The sequence below is a fragment of the Mauremys mutica genome, chromosome 14 (genome assembly GCF_020497125.1).
Source record: "Mauremys mutica isolate MM-2020 ecotype Southern chromosome 14, ASM2049712v1, whole genome shotgun sequence".
Classification (NCBI taxonomy): domain Eukaryota; kingdom Metazoa; phylum Chordata; order Testudines; family Geoemydidae; genus Mauremys; species Mauremys mutica.
In genome coordinates this window covers 17206014-17227259 of record NC_059085.1, presented here as the reverse complement: position 1 = coordinate 17227259, position 21246 = coordinate 17206014, and the positions used below count along the sequence as shown (strand labels likewise).

Here is a 21246-nt window from a genome sequence, read left to right as displayed (position 1 = left end):
CAAAGCTTTAGCAGGATGAGAAGAACAATAGTGAGGGGCAGTATTGTGGGGCTGATCTTATAATAGGAGTTTTGCCTGAGTAAACAAGGACGTCAGGTTTGGGGCTCTGGGATATTTACTTTTTTTTCTTCCTGGTTCCAGAATTTAAGCAACATTTAAATCACCTGGAAAATTATTAGAATTTTATTAACTATTATGCCTTCCCCCAACTAAGTAAACACTGTAGTAGCCACCTGTGATGAATGACTTGAATATTCTGAAGGCATGAGGTCAACACTACTCTGTAAGTGTGTGTAGAATAATGAAAGTTATAAATCTTTTTTCTAGTATTTATGTTCTAAAAATAATTAAGCTTAAAGTCTACAAAAATTAGGACATTAATGTGTATTTGTCATGGCAGTGAAATAGATATATTCAACCAATCGGTAATTATTGAGTCTTCAAAAATTAGGCAACATACAATTGTTGATTATAACTAGCCATTGATGGTAATTGAGTACCAGTTGCTCATTAATAGCTACGTCCTCCCCCCCGATAAAATGCTCTGTTACATCAGCCATTAAGCTATTACAGCATAGCTTCCACATACCTTATTATAAATGCAGACTGTATCTTCCACTTAATACTGCATTGTACTCAGCCTCTGAAAATAGTTCTAGTTGAGAGATTGAGCGCCAAATATTTTTTCATTGCACCGGATTATTATTTTTCTCCTAGTTTATCACATTCATGTTGTTTAACGATAAGACAACCAAATGTAGATTAGATTGTACAGAATCATCACTGGCTGTTGCCATCTCTAACATGTTTGAGTAGTCTAATAATATGAGAAGAGGATGCAAGATAGGATTCCAGGATTATCTCTTCAACTCTACTGATTTTCTGCGTGGCTTTATAGAAGTCACTTGAACTTTACTGAACCTTAGTTTATGCTTTGGTAAAATTAGAACTAATAACACGTAAATAAGTTTAATTGTTTTTAAAGTGCTTTGAAATCCTTGGCTCAAAGTTATCTTAGAATTTGTTTCTTCTTACATATGTGGTATCATCGTTCCACTCTAATATTGGTAAGCATATTACTATAGTTTTAATAATCTATATTTTAAAAACAAACAAACAAAAAAACCCCCACCCCAAAACCCCAGATCCAAACATCCCAGAACTGTAGGGAATTTTAGATGTGGTGCCAGACTTTATTGTCCTGATTCTCCATCGCATTGTGCCTCATTTTGGGTTAGTAGTGTTTTACACCCATTTTATACTCACTTTCCATTGACATCAGTGACTCCATGAGGTGCAGGGCAATGGAAAATTAGGCTCAGTGGCTTATGACCATATGACAAGTGGTTTGCTGTACTAAATTCTTCTTTGTATTGTGTGGTTCTAATCCTGCCATATTTCTTTGCCTTTTTCTTTTTTTTATTTCTCTTTTCTTTTTCTTTTTTAGGTTCTGAAAGTGACAAAGTTAATGAACAGGATGTGGAAGGGAGAGACCCAGCTGATTGGCATGTAGGCCTGAAGGTAGCATGGGACATAAAGACACCTGGACTGGCAATACCCCTTCACCCAGGAGACTGCTATTTTATGCTGGGTAATTTTCAAAAGCTTAGGAATGCAAATGTTTCTGTTGAAAATAGAGGGCAGACCATCAACTGGAGTAAATTATCTTAGCTCCACTGATGTCAGTGGGATGGGTGTGATTTACAACAGCTGAGGATCTGGCCAGAATGTGTAATTACTTTGTGGTGTTTGTTTGTTTGTTTTTTTTGTCTTTGGAGACTGTTTTCTTTCTTGTTAGTGGTGCACAGTGAAGTTTACCTGTTAAGCCTTTCCCTATCTGATGCTCAGATTGCAATTGAGGTTAGCTTCAGCACAATAGGAAAATTCCTTCAGCTTGTACTTTACAGGATTAACTATCGGTATGAGAAGCTGAGATGTTTATTCCTTATTTTTAATTGAAGCTTCCTCTTCCTCCTTTCAAGACATAATTGTCCTGGGGAACAATAGCCATCTACTTCATTGTCTTATTACAAAATCTCCCTGACTGTGCAGTTTTGAGTGAAGATGGACTATACGTGTATTTCATTTGTTTTTAAAATTTCCATATATATAGCTATAAAAACAAGTTGTGTATATTGCTGTTGTCTTTTATATTTCTGACTCCTTGGCTCAGGATGAGATTTTCTTAGTACTTCTTTGCACTGTTTTCTGATGGTGTGTTGGTCACATGCTTTAAGTATGAGCCTTTCTCTCTTTCTGTTACACTTTGACCAGTGTGTATTCAAGAATACCCTCTGCCAATGTTGGAATTATGCTGTAGAATTGAGCTGTTCTATTCCAAGAAGGAGCCTGGATGCATCTCTTGTTTGGGGGACAAGAGAATTAAATCAGGCCCACTGGTTCTGGCAGCTGAGGTCCAACTCTGCTGTTAATACTACAAGGCAGCAAGTCAGGGAACATAGGTAGGGTCATTCTGGATTGGCATTTCCCCCTAATTAAATCTCCTTGTGAATAAACCGCATCTACATCACACCATGAGCCATGTGACCTAAAACTCAGACAATCACTGTGACACTGCAGTGGTTGCCTGTATTGGTTGTTCACCCTTGTTCACCCTTGTTGACACTCCCAGTTCATGCACTTCTGGTATGTAGAGGGCCAAGGTACTTCCACAAAGTAGCTCCTCCGGGGGTAGCTTTCCTTTTCGCTTTTCCCCACTGTCTATCAGGTGAAACTGAACAACTTAGTTACCACCAGTGATTTTTTTTCAGAGTGCCTGCTAATGTCTTGTACCTTGTTCTGCTCTGAGTTACACCTGTACAACCCCACTGGGGTCAACAGTGTGGCATATGTGTAACTAAAAGCAGAGTGTGGCCATTGTGCTTTTAAACACTTTCAGACTTGAGCATCTGACAGATTAAGATACGTAATTGTGTGAAATCCTGGAATACTGTGATATAGATGATGTGTCTGACTTTTGTTCTTTCGTTAGGATGCGGGCTGGCAGTCTGGAGAGAGAGAGAGATTTTTTTAAATCAAAGTGAAGGTTATGTGACAGTTAATAATTCCCTTTGTAAGAGTTTGTAATCCATTTTTGTGCAATAGCTGTTCTAACATCAGATGGACAGATTCATCTAATTCTTATTGACTGTAAAGTTTGTGCCTAATCAGCCTTGTTGGCCTGCTGATTCAGAAGACAAATTGTGGAATGGATGTTCATCATCAGTGATTTTAGTGCTGTTTATTCTAGTACTGTAATTCATAGCTGGCTAAACTTTCAAATGGTAAGGACATTCCTTATTCCCCTGATAGGAGTTAACTTTATATACTGTAGCTCAGGTACTGCTGGAAATGCTATATAAAGGACGGGTCAAAAATTTTATTTTATTTAATACCTAACAACATCCTGATCATGTTTAGGTGGAAACAGAGGACATATTAAACATTTTTCCAGTTATGGCTTATAAATCACTCTTTCCTATTAATTCTTCATAGAAAACTACTGTTTGGGATTCTGTAGAGCAGGTGTTAGATATTCTCTTCTAGGTTTCTAAATCACTTAGTTACCTTTTAGCAGGATTAACAAAAACATCTATTATTTGAATTTAAGAGCAGTAATAGTATAGAAGGATCCTTCCTAGAAATGAAACTTTCTGACTAAATCATATCTGTTTTATGAGTTGAAATGAGTGACTTAATACAGCTGGTAGTAACCTGTAATTAAGGGACTTATATTAGCATTGGGTTGTTTTATATCTTCTTCATGTTGGTTTGCAAGCACACTATTTTAAGAGTAGATAGATATGTGGGATGACACATAAGGTGTGATTCAATATATTTGGAGATTTAAAATATGGGAACATTATATAAGAGGTAGCATGATCGCAAATGACCAAATACTAGTTAATTTATCCTGTATTTCTGCATTGCATGCATTCCAGAGTCTCATCTTCTTCTGTGGTACCTCCTCCATCATGGCTGCAAAAACAATGGAAACAGTTAGGGAACATGCTGTTTGATCCATCTGGAATTTGTACCATCCGACTTGTACCAGTGTCACTTTGGGAATCAGCTAGTAGATGCTGATGTAGGGTGAGGGCAGCATGTTTAATGGTTACAATAGGGGGAATGACAGGGCTTCTGGATATTCTTCCTGACTCTTTGACTCATTTGATGGTGGTAAGTCGCTTCACCTCTCTGTGCCTCAGTTTTTCCATTTGTAAAATAATATGTTTACTTTACATAGGTATTATGAGAAAAGATGTCAGATTCAGTGTGCTGTTAATCATTTAAAAGCCAGCATTTATCAACAGTTATTGCATAGTGGTATCTGAGATACTCTGTTTCCTTTGCTTATGTATGTACAGGAAGTACCACAATCTCTTCATCAATACCATTGTGTGAACATTTGATAAATACTGACATTTTAAATGATAACTTCTCAAAATACAAATTATTTTTATTATTAATAAAAGCCGACAGCTGGCTGAGTCAACACTATAATTTATACAACCTCCATTAGCCTAGAAGTAGAGACTCCTTAATTATAAGGTTTTTGTTGGACAGTTATGTACCTTGGTTGTGGCCATCTTAGCACAAAATAAATACAATCCAAATGTGTTGTTTCCATGAACCTCTGCATTTATTTTTGAGAGATATAGTATTATAAATTGTATTTTTTTTAATAGCGTTTCAAAGAACAGGAAAAAGTGGATGAATTTTTTTGCCCTTCAAAAAAATATATATATATATATGGGTGTCCTGCTCACAGGCGCTTCTATGATATGATTCTTTGTTACTTTGAGAAGAATTGTATTTAAAAATGCAATATCTAAGGTTAGCTTTACACTTGCTTTCTCAGCTCTTGTCTTCAGTTGAAATATGCTGCTGTATTAAGTCATGTCTTGAACTGCATATTATGTGCCAAACATCAGGTGTTCAAATTTGTCTATTTTAAGATATGCTATCACAATATCAAAAAGAACTTTTGATTTAAGGGGGGAAAAATTAACTTTAATATGACATTACCTTTTTTTTTATAATCTTTGTTTTATTTCTCACATGAAAAATAGCCCTGCAGAGGGACTGCAAACCTGCTGCCTGATAACTGGAATCTGAACTTTATAGCACTTATGAAACGGAAACAGTTTAGCTCAATTTAGAATAATATATTGGTCTGTAGAGGAAACACATACTGAACACTGCTGTCTCAAGTACACAGTCAAGGGGTGTCTAATATGAAACGTGTTAGGTGCATGTAATAAATCCACAGCACGTGGAGGTGAGCGAAGAGCCCCAGCTGCTGTGGTTGAGAGCATGCTTAACTAGGGTTGTCATGGTCTTACTATTAAATTGGGATCTTTCCTCTAAACTTAGAGTTAGACACGACCAGATTTGCAAATAGATTTACAATTTTCACTAATTTTCCTACCATGACTTCAAAACATACTTAACAAAAATACACTCGGGGCTTTTTCAAAGGGGGAAGATTTACTTTTCCACAGCTGTTTCCCATCGATCAAATGTTGCTTGAAGGTTAGGGGTTTAAAGCAGCTTGAAGATGAACTTGGTGTCTTTTTTTCCTGAACAAATTATAGTTCAAGGAGCATCAAAAATTATTTTCATTAACCAGAATTTAGGCACACACGTTGCGGGGGTGGGCTGTGGTTGGAGATATTCCTTTAATGGAAACATTTCCACATGTATGTAGTGGCTCATTAAACTATTTTGAGCCAGTTAATGTGCCTGTACTTCCATATATTAACTTGAACCTTTTTTGCTCTTTAGCATCTTGAATATGTTTTTTTTTAACTTTATTGTTTGCTCTCTTGACTCCATGTTTGATCTAAATTCATTCCCCCCATGATTATTAAGACTATTAGCCCCAGAAATTTATTTGTTGTTATGAAACTTTGATCATATAGTTTGGCAAATCCCTGACACATTGTTCAGTTCAATCTTTTAATCCATTCTGTGTTTTCTTTACACACACTTTTTTTGTTTAAATACTACAAATATTCCCTGATTAGGGCCAGTTATTATATTCCACTTTTTTCTCCATGAAGGTGATGAAAGGATTAGAAGATGGTTCTTTGGCCTATAATTTCTTGGGGGTGGGGAGGAAACTGAACTTGTGTGGGGTCATTCTCTCAACATTGCTGCAACAGCCCCATAGTATGCTACCTGTATGTTTGTATCTCTACTATTGAAATGCAGGGATGAAGCTGTGTGTGAAGGGGTAGACCAGAGGTCTCAAACTCAATTTACCTTAGGGCCAGTGCCAGTCCTCAAATCCTCCCAGCGGGCCAATAATGTCACTGAAGATGGTGTTCAGAAAAGAAAAACTATTATATTGTATTTTTTATTTTAAATTCCTTAGAAATAATAAAACTGTCATACGACTTTATACAGTCCTTTGCCTGTCGGAGAGTTTTTAGTGTTTGCCAGACTCCGGGCAACGCTTCAGTTCTGTCAGTTTGTTGTTTGACCTCAGTCATTGAGCAGTTGAAACCTTCAGGATTGCAGCAAGGTGTGCATCAGATAGTTGTGTTCGGTATTTTGATTGTGGAAAAAAGTGATGCTGCTTCCATGGCTGACTCTGCCCGGCAACTAATAATGCTGCTTCCATGGCTGACTTTGCTCAGCAACTAGTGATGGTATCTCTGTCCCTCTCCCCCAGCCAATGGGAGCTGTGGGGGGCGGCGCCTGAAGCAGACATTGCTGGCAGTGTGTCTTCCTGCGTCTCTCCTACGTGGGCCGCAGTGAGGAGGTTCTTGGGCTGCAGATGGCCCATGGGCCGGGACTTTGAGATCCCTGGGGTAGACCTATGGAGAATTGCTTCCTGTAACATTACCTCATCCATCCAGACTTGTGGATTGTGTAAGATAATGCTGACAGAATTAAGTTTGTGAATTGTAACTAGTTTTGCAAGTCCAGTTTGTGATATGCACAACACACAGCACTGCAAAAGGGTTGTTCATCCCTATTGATGCATGCATCAGATGGTTTTTTGGGGAAAAAGGCTTGTGTATCTTATTTTTAGAAACTATCTTTTGCATAGCTATATAATAATTGGAGATTAGACTAGAACTGGAAGGGACCTTGAAAGGTCATGGAGTCCAGCCCCCTGCCTTCACTAGCAGGACCAAGTACTGATTTTGCCCCAGATACCTAGGTGGCCCCCTCAAGGATTGAACTCACAGCTCTGGGTTTAGCAGGCCAATGCTCAGACCACTGAGCTATTCCTCCCCCCCCCATTTTTATAATGGGATACCAGTCATCAAAAAACTTCCTTCCTTAGTTTCAGTCGCATGACTAAATCCAAATGGAACCAGAGAGATGGCAGAATCGTGATTAAGCATTTTAGCTCCATTGTGTCTGTATACGTATTTACACTAAAATGATCACAAGAATAAGTACACATCTTTATTTTTATATATATAATAGATAGATATAATATATATTTTTTTGTTTTGGAAGATAAATAGCCCAATTCCATTTCATGTTTGTATTGTTAGATATATTTGCATTTAGAATATTGAAAATTATGCTGCGCTTTGAATTAGAGGCATCATACATGGCAACATTGATGATAAAAAGACAATTATCTGAAGAAGTTCAATAGAAACAATAAGCAGAGAGGAAAGGCAAAAAATTGATTGTTGTCGTTAGTACTGCAAGCATTACATTGCTATTCCCAGGAATCATTGTACGTACTAATAATCAAGAGCTCGGCCTTGCAGCCCTTCTCATTAGAGTAATCCTTATTTGTACAAGTCTCACTGAACTCAGTAGGAGCTGTGATCACAGGATCGGGCAAAAAATTGTGTCTTCCTTCCTGTATGTGGTTTATTTTGATAGTCTTTAGCAGTAGCATGTGGAATTACAACCATCAGTTTCCTGTGTCTGCATTGGTTTGTCACCATATTGATGCCACAGTTCAATTATTCACACACTCATCCATCCACTTCTCTGACAAAGGCTATACATGTACAGATCTAATGATGTAGCACAGAGATAATCAAATCATGATTGTAATAAAAAACAAGCAAACAAAATAAAAAAGAACATAAACATACCATTTATCTTTAGACAGCCCCAAAAATTGGAAAATATAGTTAAGCCAGACATGTCCCATGGAAGTAAAGATCACCATATAAAATATAATAGTAACAGTGAATGGTTAACCTCGAGAACTCTGTTTCAAACTCATTCTCATCTAATAGCCAAGAACTTCAGAAATAGAAAAAAAATTGTTTTTCTCTTTGAGTCCATTTTGGTGTAATCTTGTGCCATCTTTTTACCTATCTTTTCTAGGAACCTTTCAACTGACTGTCAATCCCTCAAAAGATGTAATTTTCTAAGATATATAACTTTCAATTTGAGAGGGGAAAGATTGCTGTGTCACCTATTTTTGAAGAAATAATTATTTAATAGTAATTCATGTTCACCTTTGTGTCTGAGTATATAATTTTTAGTCCTGAAAACTTACAAAGCCATTATAATTGGCAGAGCTGGCAGAGACACTTATAGGTAAGGTTGCCTATTATAGGACCCGGTGTTCGTTGTGTGTAACATTGACAAAAATTTTTAACTATTTGGTTGAAATTTTCCATACTCAGCCTCTGCCTCAGGCTGAAGTTCTTTTTTAAAGCAAAACCAGTTCAGCCACTTTAGAGAGTGAGGCTAGGGGAATTATTTTCTTTTACCGATGTTAGAAAAAATTCTTAACTGTTTTCTTGATAAGCTCTAGCTTCTTAGTGCTTGGGAGCAGGGACTTGAAATTTGGCAGGGCTCTTGCAGTGTAGTCAGAGAAGTGCCTTTTGCTGTCCCCTTGAAAATCTGCTCAAATTTGGCTGAGTAATAAACATCTGAAAATTGTCATTTCCACATCTTTAGCCAGAGGAGTGTTGGCGTTTGGCTGCTAAATTCTCTGAACTTTTTGTCTGCATCGAACATGCTCCATCCCAGGGTTGCAGGGACTGAGCAGGACTTTTCTTGAAATTTCTCTTCTGTGTTCTGACTGTTCCTTCTGCTGGTGCCTACTAAGCAGTGTGGAGGAGAAGGAGGAAGCAGATTGACTCAAAATGAAGAGGAGTGAGGAGTGGATGGGGGCTGGGGTGTGGTGTGGTTGGGCAGAGGAGCAGAGGAAGATGTGGGGAACTAGGAGCAGAGAGGATATGGGTTAGGCTGTAGTGTGGGAAAGGGACAGGCTGGCGTAGTAATCTCAGAGGGGGACATGCTGGGGGCAAAGTCAGAAGGAGGAAGGCTAGTGGGGATAGAGGCAGAAGGTTCTGTAGCACATACTTCCATTCAGAACCTGTAATAGAGTCCAGGGTACCTAAGTCCCAACATTCCTCTGCAGTCCAGGAAACGCTCACAGGACCCACTTGCACAATATGTGTCAGTGACTGGCCCACACAGGGGATATCATGACACTTTTGCTGCTCCAAGTTACTCTGATAGCTCAAGCGACAGAGGTCTGTACTAAAAGCAATTCAGTTCTGCAGCGAATCCTTGCTCCTTCTAGTTCCATATTATAACTGTGGTGTGCTGTTGTGTGTGCCCTCTGAGGTATTTGTATCAGGTGAGTCTGCATCATCTTCTGTTTAAAAAAATATTTCTGGCAATAGGAAGACCTGCTTAAACTTGCTCTTCTGCTGTTTCCAAACTTCATCTGTGAAGTAAAACATCTTCATATACCATCCATCTGAAACCACTCAAGATTATAAAGACTGCAAGTTGATAACATTTGTTTTCCAAGGTGGATTTGACCACCTGTACCCAGTTATGCATGTGATTAATTTCTTCTAATAAATCATGCATTGAATTACCAGAAACAGAAGTCCTATAATGGGACTTCATTCTGAAGTGGCAGACGATATGTTGGAAATGGGCAGGCAGAAAGTTGAGGAAAAAGGAAATCAATACACCTTGATCTAAACTCTCCCGCGAGTTGCGTTATGTATATCGATGAAATTATCTTCCCTTCTTTTTTTCATAGTACTCCATACAAAATTGGAAGTTATCTCTCCCAACACAGAGCAACACTAGATTCCTTGGTTTGTTCTCTTAAGTGTAAGGCCTTTTGCAATGTTGGGCAGTTGATTTAGGCATTTCAGTTTTTATCGTACACAAGCAGTTTTTTTAGGTCCCAATTCAAGGAAACTCAGGATAGTTAAGCATATGTTGAAGTTAAGTGTGTGCTTCAGATATTTCATGAATTGTCATTTTAATTTTGGTATAGTTTAGAGATTCTAGAACACTACAAACTTGAGAAATGCCTGATCAAGTTTTAGAGATAAGGTTACAACTACAGAAACTGGCAGTAGTCCATTGAAAAAGGGTTTCCCAGCTTCTGCAGACACTGGCACTTTAGAAAGGGTATACCGGCCATATCATGCAGTAGTACCTGTGCCATTGGTTCTATTTGCTAACATGTGATGAAAAAGGCAATTGACGAAAGAATGCTATCAACTTAAAGAGCATTCTTGTCTCTGAAAATTGTTTATCATGTCCATTGTCTTCCATATATATGTAAAAAGTTTGTGTGTGTAGTGCCTGTGTTTAGCTCATTGTTAGGACTCAGTTGATGGTGATTAAGATTAAAATTGAAAGTGTCCCTTTGAAAAAAATTCACTTTGCATAGTTATTATATTGCTTATATACTTTATTGACTAATGTTCTGAAATTGCAAAGGGATCTGCATGCATGGACCTTACTGCTGTGGGAGTCCGACTGAAATTGTGCTCTATGTTGACCCTTAATCCAACACAAATTCAGTGGGACTCCTGCAGTATCATAGAATCATAGAATATCAGGGTTGGAAGGGACCTCAGGAGGTCATCTAATCCAACCCCCTGCTCAAAGCAGGACTAATTCCCAACTAAATCATCCCAGCCAGGGCTTTGTCAAGCTTGACCTTAAAAACCTTTAAGAAAGGAGAGTCCACCACCTCCCTAGGTAACCCATTCCAGTGCTTCACCACTCTCTGAGTAGACTGAGTAGTAAAAGTCTATGCAAGCAGATCTTTCTGCAGGACTGATGACCTATTTCCCTCCTCCTTCTCCCCCCCAGCCATATGGTGTATAATGTTTTTAAAGTTGAGCGGGATGCCTTGGTTTGGGTTTGCAAATCTCATCAGATAGAATTTAATTTAGCAAAAACTAAAAACTGGTGTTGTATCCATATGTACTGTATTTTATCTGAACCATCAGTATGCAAGGAAGCTAGGGTGGGCATGGCAGGGTTGGCCAGGTTTTAATCTACCTCTAATACTGATAAAATAATTTGTATGCAATGTTAGTTAAAAGTGACTGCCGCCAAATGGGCAATGTCTCATTTAACAAGCAATTTTTTCTTTCAAATTGTAGGAAAAAAAATCTTTGGAGTAATCTTTTAAGGCCTAGAATGTATTTTTCAATATCCTTTGAGACATATGATCCATGAAGCTTCAACCATTTTTATACAATTACAGTTTTAGATGAATTATAAACTCTTAAATTAAAATTACAGGGTTCTTTCTAAAAGTCATAAAGGATTAGAGACAGTTGGAAGCAATTTCAAGAAGAGACAGCTCTACAATGAAAGGGTTGCCAAGGGTTTGAATGAAGGTGCAAATCAAAATGTAATACTTATAATGCTGTGTTTGCTACACAGACTGCGCCAAATTAATTGGTACTGAATGGAACAAAAGTACTTAAGCAATCTGCTTTTTGTGATCATTCTTCATAGAGATGACTGTGATACTTAGTGCTGTGTTTTTGTTTTCAAGATTTGGCTTGATACCCTTTAACTCTCATATGTCTGTACAGCAGTGATTTCTCTCTTTGTTTTAAAAAGTATTGAAATGAAGTTTTGTGCAGGCATCACACAGGCAGATACTGTTAGAGTGACCAGATGTCCCGATTTTATAGGGACAGTCCTGATTTTTGGAGCTTTTTCTTACATAGGCACCTATTACCCCCCATCCCCTGTCCCAGTTTTTCACACTTGCTGTCTGGTCACCCTAGACTGTGCAAGCTTCCCCACATAACCTTGCCAATGCAGCTCAGTCCTGATCTGTAAGACTCCTCCTATTCCAGCCCTAAGCATCTCACGATCAGAAATTTACATTTGTACCAAATTGTTTCTCTCTTCACTCAAATGGTAGCAAAAGGAACAGAATCATAGTATTGCTTTCTCTTTGTGGACCTCAATGGCCATGGTTTGCAGTAGAAAGACAGCTGTGGATTCCTAGGTGGCCACAGGTTTAATGTATAAGCAACTAATTATAATATGGTTCTGCAATAGTCATAATGGATTATTTCTTAAATATATTTATTGGTGATACCTAGATGGTTCGGCATTATTCTGCAGTGGAGAAATGTTCAAATACTAGCAAGCGATATAAGTTTTCCTAAATCTGATGGGGATATGTGAGCATTTTTCTCGTTATCTATCCCTTCTTGAGATCTGTTTTCATGTTTCATACAGCAACAGAAATGGCAAAAGATAAAACCATCCACCTGCATTTTTCTCCTAATATCTATAGTGCTAGATGATGCGTTGTTGTGCATGAATTCTTATAGCTGCCTATAAAATCCATTGAAAGAAGAGAACTAATTCTTGCAAGTGGAATAAATCCAATAAATCTTATCCGAGTGAATTATTATTCATAGTGTGCATGCCAATCTGAAAATTTCAGACTTACTACAAAATATAGTGAAGATTTCAGATCATATTTGTTTTAATTAATAGAGAGAATAGCATATTAAACTTCACACACAGTAAACTACACTAGGGTATTCAGTTTAACAAAGTGTGGTTATGGTCAAAAAAAGTAACTATGACTTACATTTTTTAAAGTGACTTGGGATTTTAGGTTCCTCAGTTTTGTTGGGTATGCAAACTGTGACATCTTTAAAGGGCTTAATATTTATTAGGGGAGGATGTATGTGAGGCTGAGCATTTCTGAGATCAGACCCCCGTACTGTGATCAAATTCAATAGTCACTAGTAATAGCTGAAGTAAAAATGGCACCTTCTTACTCAGAGCACAGCATGCAGAGCCCTCCTCCCTTGTCTAATATTATTATTTCCATTATTAATATAAATATTATCTGCTGTATCCTGCATATCCCTGACCTCCTTTAACACATTTTGCTCCCCTCCAGCAGCCACTCAGACCCTCTTCCAGTCCCTCTGCTGCCTATCTTTCTTACCTCCCAGGCTCTATCTCTGACCTTTTTTCTCACTGGATCAATCTTGCTTGCCTCGCTCCATTTATGATGCCAGATTCACCACTTTTCTTCTTCACTTTCTCACACTATCTTCCTTGTGCCTTCTCTCTTGCTTGGAATGAGTGCACCTCAGTGGATTAGGCATGATCCATCTGTCCATGGTAGTTCCTACTGAAATTCCATTTTTGAAAGGCCCATAGACTTTAATTTCTGACACTTGAACATCAAAGCCAGCTCGATTTAGAACATTTTTAAAAGAGTTCTAAATTATTGCTGCTTCTGAGTCCAATAGGAAAAATGTTATTACCAGAGCTGCTCAGAAATTTTCCATCTGAATGTTTTTCTACTGGAAAATTCTGATTTGTCAAAATGGAAACATTCTGTGGATCATTCTGTGGGATCTTGATGACTTCAGTGAAATTCTGATCAAACTTTGCCTACCAGGGGATACCTGCCTGCTTGCCTTCCAGCTCAGCCCACCAGGTGGGCTGTTTGGGAGCCTGGGCTTCCAGGTTTCCAGCTTCCTGGCTCCTCACCACCCTGGGCTTCTGGGATTCCCAGCTCCACAGCAGCCTTCAAGGTGGACAGCCTTGAAGTTGGGGTTTCCAGAGTTCCTGAGCTGCCTGCTTCCTACTTGCATTGCTGGGGCTCCAGACAGCTCAGAAAGCCTCGGATAAGCTTAGCAAAGGTCAAAATGGAAATTTGACCTTTTTTAAACAAAATTTTTGAATTACTGTTCTATGGTAGATTTTGAAGTTTCTTTTCTTTTTGGTTACATTTCCGAACAGGTTTATTCAAGGGGGTGGGTGGGGGGAGAAGTTTTGGAATTTCCCACAGAATGGGAATTCCAGTTCCAGACAGCTCTAGTTCTTACTGATGACAATGCATCAGCCAGAAAGAAGACAACTTGTTTATCAGTCCCTGGATTCATGTTACAGAACTGTCTTTTATGAGAGGAGGGAAGGAATTCTCCTTTTACTTGCAAACTGAGCAAATGTGAGAGATAATTGAGACATTTTCAGGCACTGAGAGACTACAAACACAGAACCACATTCTGTCATTCTTACAGTGTAAGCTTTCCAAAGTATAGTTACACTTCAAATTATATTCCAAAATCTTGCTAAACTTCTTCATGATTATTAATGTAAACAAGAAGTCAGTGCATTAAGTGCAATGAAAATAAGGAAAAGGGAGCTCAGTTTAAAGAAAACACTTTAAAAATTCAATTTTGTTTATTTTTGTCTGTTCATTTGGGGAGAGAGTGCGGTCCAGTGGATAGGGCAGACAGCAGATTTTCAACTAATCTCTCTGGCTCTGTTTCTCCATTTGTTAAAAACAGGATAATATTTACCTTCTGCTAAGTGTTTGAGCTCTACAAATGAAAAGCATATACAACTTTGTGAAAAACTTTATAAGAGCTAAAAAGATATAAAAGAGGAAAGTCCTTGTATTGTGTTCAAAACACTTGCCTTATAGTATCTGTTGTTCATATTTGGTAGGAATAAATTTGGTATTTAGTATATTTTTCTCCATAGACTGAAACTGATTATAATCTGTCCTCAGATGATCTCAATATGACACATCAGCATTGTGTTCTGGCTGGTTTTCAGCCGCGTTTCAGCTCTACCCACAGAGTGGCAGAGGTGAGTAAGAAAGGGGATTTGTTTTTTGGTCATTTGCACTATTAGTAGTGGCTGAGAGAAATGAATTTAGGCTCACACAGTCTTGTTTTAAACTATGATTAGTGGTTTTACTGGTGACTCCGACTTTTTGTGGGAGGTGTATGTTCTATGCTTTTTGCTTACTGTTGGAAGAACTCTTACTGATTTTTATGGGAGAAAGGCAATTTCTTTGTCTATGAGCAATTTATGCCTAACCTCACATAGAGTTTCTCTATTACACTGCAGTACCGCAGCTTATTAAAGAAATGCAAAAACATGTAATCACATTTTTATAAAAAATGTTTTCATAGTTTCTTTTTGCCATACTCCACTTAAGAGGCAAACTGTTGATGGGAAGGGATATGAGGTCTAAACATACTGCACACCAGCAATCCCAACAGCCCTAGGCTGCCACTACAAGTCAGGGCAATGTGGAACAGCCATGAGGCTGGATTCCCCGGCTTCCTCTAGAACTGCAGGTGGAAGCAGAAGAGTGCACAAAGCTCTCAGGTAGTCTGAGCACTGCTCTGAGGATTCAGCCCAGTGCTTCCAAGATTGCTGATGTGTGCTGTTTTATTAGATTTGTTTCTTCTTTCAGTACTCCTGACTATTGATCATAATTGCATTAACGATAAAGAAAAGAGGTATTTGTCCCTCATACTGTGATTATTTTTTGCTTGTTTTCATAGTTATTTTTCTCTGTACAGCAACCAAAAGGAAAAAGCAAATAATACTTTAAAAAAAAATCACAAGAGATTACACTTTAAAATAATTCTTTCAAAGGTAACTAATCACATTTTGCTATTTGTCTTATCAAGTCAAAATGCATTACTGTTGAAGTATCTCTGTGTGTGTTGTATTTCAACGGGAATGTATTTAATTTTTTTTCACTATTATTTGCTTTTCCCTTTGGCTGTTGTGTAGAGAAAACAATGAGGGCAACAAAATAAATAAATAAATAAATAAATCAGAAAAGAGAGCATTGTAACATTAAAATTATATCATAGTATTTTGCCAAATTAGATTAAGGACTTGGTGGTATAAGGACATATCTGTCTAACTTCTGTCATGTAGGAACATATTTTTCAAAACAAACACACATTCTTGTGACTACAGCTGAGCTTTGGAATAAACCTAATATAATGTGCATTGTACTGTATTCATCAAGCATACGGCTCTTCATTTTTCTTCAGCAGAAAAGATGAACTCTCTAACCTTGTGCTCCCAACACTCTGTTATTCTGATATTAAAATACACACTTATGTCCACAGATTGAAAAGCTTCCACTTTAAAAGCTTATGTTTTGTTTTTATAAACCTTTGTGACCTCACATTGTATAGTATGGAAATTCTAATACAGAGAATTATGATACTGGGAGTCCTTACTCAAGGTTTTTCCTAGGGAGTTAGCTAATGTTATAAATATTTAACTGAAAATAATTATAAGGTAGACATATCTTTTTGTTTTGTGTCAGAAAGATATTTATATGTTTCTTTCAGCACTGAAGGAAGTTATATTCCTAAAAACAAAGTAAAGGCAGAACAATCAATCTTTTCAACTGTATTATATACTTTACACTTAGGAGTACATTCTACTTTCATGCTGTATGAGAAACTCCCCTTCTACATCATTGAGAGTCCTATGCAGGGAAAAATATGACCAACTGTTAGATGCTCTAGACCAGGGGTCCCCAACCTTTTCAGGACCAGGGACCGGTCATGCCTGTGGAGGGAGCGCTCGTCCCGCGGCTCAGCTGGACCGCCCGCAGGCGTGCCTGCGGGAGGTCCACCGGCTCCGGTTGAGCTGCCGCAGGCATGACTGCGGACGGTTCGCTGGTCGCACGGCTCAGCTGGACCGCCCGCAGGCATGCCTGCGGAGGGAGCGCTCGTCCCGCGGCTCGGGTAGACCTCCCGCAGGCACCCCTGCGGGAGGTCCACTGGGTCAGTTCGTGGCCCGGTTTGTAAGAGGCCGCGGCCCGGTACCGGGCCGCGGCCCGGGGGTTGGGGACCCCTGCTCTAGACTACTAATCTGCAGGGAGGAAAAAAGAAAGAAAAAAGAATTTTCAGCCATGCTTTTGAATATCTAAGATTTCAAATGTGTTTCATGGTGTTTCTGGGTTCCCCCCTCCCCCAAATCTGTAGGGTATTTTTAATAGTCTATTATATCTTTAATGAGTTCGTTTTTTAAATGTAAACTTTTTTGAATCAATGCAAGTAATTTTAAATAGCAATACAATCAATCTGGCATGTATTAAATGTTATAAGCTTTCTAATTTTGCTTTAAAACATAATAAAATTAAATCACAGAAATGCAGCCCCATTTTCTCTCATTTTATTATTTTGATTATTACAGTGGCTTGCACTGAATCTTATTTTCTGTTTGCCTTAAACAGTATTACTTCCAAAGGATCTGTAAACTGATTATTTTTTTTATTGTGCTCTTACAGTGCTCAACAGGAACACTGGAATATATTTTTGGACAGTGTGAGGTTGCACTTCAGAATTTACAGGTTGATTCTGATTCAGCGGCTTTATCTTTAAAATCACTGGAAGTCCAAGTTGTAAAGGAAGTGGAAGAAATCCATAACGAGGTGAGGGGAAGGTTTTCACAGTACATTAAGCCTGATTCTTTGAGGGTGGTGCAGTCAATGGGCTTCAGGGTGTTCAAAAACTCACAAGACCTGGCCCTATGTAAGTATCTCAAATTTGGGTTGCATTGACTCTTGCATTTGGGTGTGTTGGCTGAGATTAATGCAAAGTCACAAGGGGGAGGACTCTGTTTTTCTAATTGAAGGAGCAGCTATAGCAAGAACATTGGTTACATTATGGCAAATTTGATTCATTTCTCCCCTGCTGTTCTACTCTGGCAAAAAGTAAGAGGGTAGAGAAATTAAAGGAAAGGGGCAAGTGAAACCCTTACAAACCTCTTGAGTTGTTCCTCTACTGCTAATATAGTAGCTCATCGTGTTCAAAACAAATGTAGGACAAGATGATAACACAGAATCTGCTTTAATGCCTGTAATTAGGAAAATACTGTAGAAATCAAGTTCCTGAAAATAAGATCAAGGCCCTGATCCTGTACTGAGGACCATGCAGGTGAACCAATATGCCCTCAAGGAATCCCACTGAATGTACCTCTGTTTTCAGTACAGAAATGGCCCTTAGCAAGCAAATACATTTAACAGACCAAGGTGTCCATCAAGTTAGACAGAAAGTATTAGTGTAGTGTTCAGAAAGATTTGGGAACCTGGTAACTTTATCTGAGATATAAAATTACATGGTCTCCTGGACAATGCTGTTTTGCTAATTCTCAGTGTCGGAGGAAAGAGTTGCAGCGTGAGACAATCATTAAGCTCTTGCAGAGGGTTTGGTAAATTTGCTTACATTCTTTTTGTGATGGTGCCAGTGGTGTTTCCAAAGAGGCTCAATTGAATTTTCTTTAAATTTTAACTTAAATAAAAAGAGAGCGCCACGGAAAATGTAGAGTCAACAACACTTTCTAGGGTATTTAAAAACAACAGATTTGACTTTTTTTTTGTTATCCTGATATAGCTATATCTTTAGATACAACTTGTGTTGACCTTTATTGATGAACCAAGCATAAATGGTGAGCACTATATGTGAACTGAGTAACACTGACTAATTAGTATACTATAGTACTAATTTTTTTGACCAATTCTCTGATTTCACTGGTGCTTTCCAGCACAGTTATAGTCATAAATTCCAAAGAGTTATTTTGGATTTCCACTAGTACAAGTTTGAGCAGTATTTGACCTACGGGGACATGTATAGAGTATAATTTTCACTTAGAGTATAGGGATGCATTTATGGCTCTAAATATTTTTTTTTAATTCATATTTATTCAGGAACAAGACAAACTTTTACAACTTTCATAAAACTTTGAGGGTCAGTTTCTTGGCTGCACTGTGTTTATTCTTGGTGCAGCTGAGGAGAGTAGGGTGGGGAAAGATCTGCTCCCATGATTTTGGTTGAAATGGCTGCCAGTATAATTTAAATCAGCCTACTACTTGCAATACTTTACGAAATATTAATCAGGCTTAGTTCATAAGACTGTAGGCATATATCAGTTTGTACAACTGGGGCCACATTCACAGCTGGTGTAAATCAGCATAGCCCCATTGACTTCAAAAGAGCTATGTGATTTACACCATGGGAGGAGTAGACCCCAAGTGTTTGCAGTGACCTGAATAATTTTTCCATGTGACATACAGTGGTGTTTCCTGTTATGCATATGGATATACTATCCCAGAAATCACTGGTCAGGCTATATATATTGTACACTCTGACTGAATAGAGACATTGGATCTATATTCCATATGAAAAGAGAATCACTCATCCATTCTCTTTTGATTTTTCAAGGTCATCTCTTCGTTTGAGGGATTAATTCCATATGTCAAAGTGCTGTGTCAGATATTGTTCTTTTTTTACCACACAAGTAGGCAAGTTTTCTGTGGTTTACATTGTGGTAGACATACGTTCCTTTGCTGTGTATCACTATTAACTGGAACCATAAATGTCTGTGAGGCTAATACAGGTATTTCATTCTTTTCTTTTGGGGAAAAAACGCCACATGCCTTTTTAATACAAGTTATATGATAAAGTTCTGTAGTTTCATGGTCTAATACAACTGGTAGGTTCAAACTCTGTAAATTATTTATAGAAAAAGTGCACAATAATTTCCACACAAAGAGCCAAATCCTGGATCTAGTGAAAAATATGCCAGATCTGCCATTGACTTTGGGATCAGGATTTGGCTACAACTCTTAATACCTTCTTCCCTGCAATTTTCCTCTCTTCAGTTAAAAAAAAATGTTGAGAAACTTATAGTGCTGGCTAAAGCAAAACACCACACGGGTGAACATGCGTGGGGATCCCAAACAACTCTACCACTGTGTCTCTGTTCTGATGTGCAACTTACTTCCTATTCTAGATCTATGCCTCTCCAGAAAAGTTGTAACTTTTGTATACACTGCAGAGATAGCCTTGAAAACGATGGTACTTGAACTTCTTCCAACTCACAATAGCTGGCTGCCGTGTTTTACTTTTAAGTATTGCCACAAATGCAGTTCTTTAGAAACGTTATCCCAGATGGTGATTGCTAGATGCTATGACTTTTTCTGAAATTGTCACTTTGCCTTGATGGCATCTCCGAAATAGGCATCGGAAGAATCATGAATGGTTTGCTGAAAGGCTAGAAATGACTGATTATAAATTCCACAATTGAACATTGGTTCACACTCACAGCTGAAGCTAACACAGTATTTGTACGTAAGGGTTACTCAAGGTCTCACTGTTAGACATGTCCTCTTTGAGATCAGATGTTAATCTGAAGTTCCTTCTTTGCATCTCTGGTGGATGGCTAGGTAAAAGTTAGATTTCTTTGGTCATAACCTTGGTGTCGTGGCCTCTGTCTTTAAAACAGATTGCATTTGAGTTATTACTGACCACATAATCGCTGTTGCTTTGTTCACACAGCCATTTCACCCCAAGCACATAGCTCATAATTGTAAATAACGGCACTCTCAATAGTGTCCGCCTGCTGATTGTCAAGGTAGTCAGTCTTGAAATGTTGTAACTACAAAACAAATACTTCAGTGGCAGCGTATTCATGAGCGAAGTATAGTAGGATGAACAGAAGTAATTATCTCTACGGTTGTGAGGTACAGTAGCTTAACATCAATGCACACAGTGTTAGGGATTGAATTAAATTAATCACCTGATTGCTTAAAGGGATGTTTCATCAGTAGTAATTTACATTGGAGTAAATGATCTAGCAAAGTTGACTGAGTGCTCAGCTGTTGACTGTGCTGAACCATTCTTGGCTTCCAAAGGGTGTTTTTATCTGGGTGGGTCTGGAATTGAGCTGTAAGAAAGTTGGGAGAACACATAGATAAGCAGACACCTTTAAAAAAAACAAACAAAAAACCCCAAACAAAACAAAACATTGCCAAGCAGGTGATTTAAATGCTCATGGATATAAATAATAAATATAAAATATTTGCAAAACAAACCAACTCCTTCCTATGCTTTGCATTTCAAGCACTGGGCTCGTGTTCTGGAGTGATATGAAGTTTAGTAGTAGGATGCTGGCTGTGTGATGGTTGGGATCAAGCCCAGTAACTTCACAATAGGTGAATGCTAGTGACTATTTAGGCTTGCAGAGACTACGGCATTGACTTCAGTTGGTTTTGGATCAGGACTTTGATTACCAAGGTTTGAACGTATTACCATGGTCTGCTGTTCCTCTAGTCTGGCAACAGTCACTTCCTTGCATACATCAATCCTTCCTTATGGCAAAAGTAGATCAAGTTTATTCCTGAATATAGTGTGATGTAGAAAAAGCTAA

At 38.2% G+C, this 21246-nt stretch overlaps 1 protein-coding gene across 3 annotated transcripts in view; it reads left to right on the top strand.

The window, feature by feature from the left end:
- FTO (FTO alpha-ketoglutarate dependent dioxygenase) overlaps positions 1–21246 on the top strand; it is a 335884-nt gene that overhangs the window by 92140 nt on the left and 222498 nt on the right. For all 3 annotated transcript variants that reach the window (XM_044987017.1, XM_044987018.1, XR_006573405.1), the window contains exons 4-6: positions 1448–1591; positions 14783–14862; positions 17327–17470. In XM_044987017.1, the coding sequence (XP_044842952.1) occupies positions 1448–1591; positions 14783–14862; positions 17327–17470 (368 nt within the window). The remainder of the gene's footprint in view (positions 1–1447; positions 1592–14782; positions 14863–17326; positions 17471–21246) is intronic.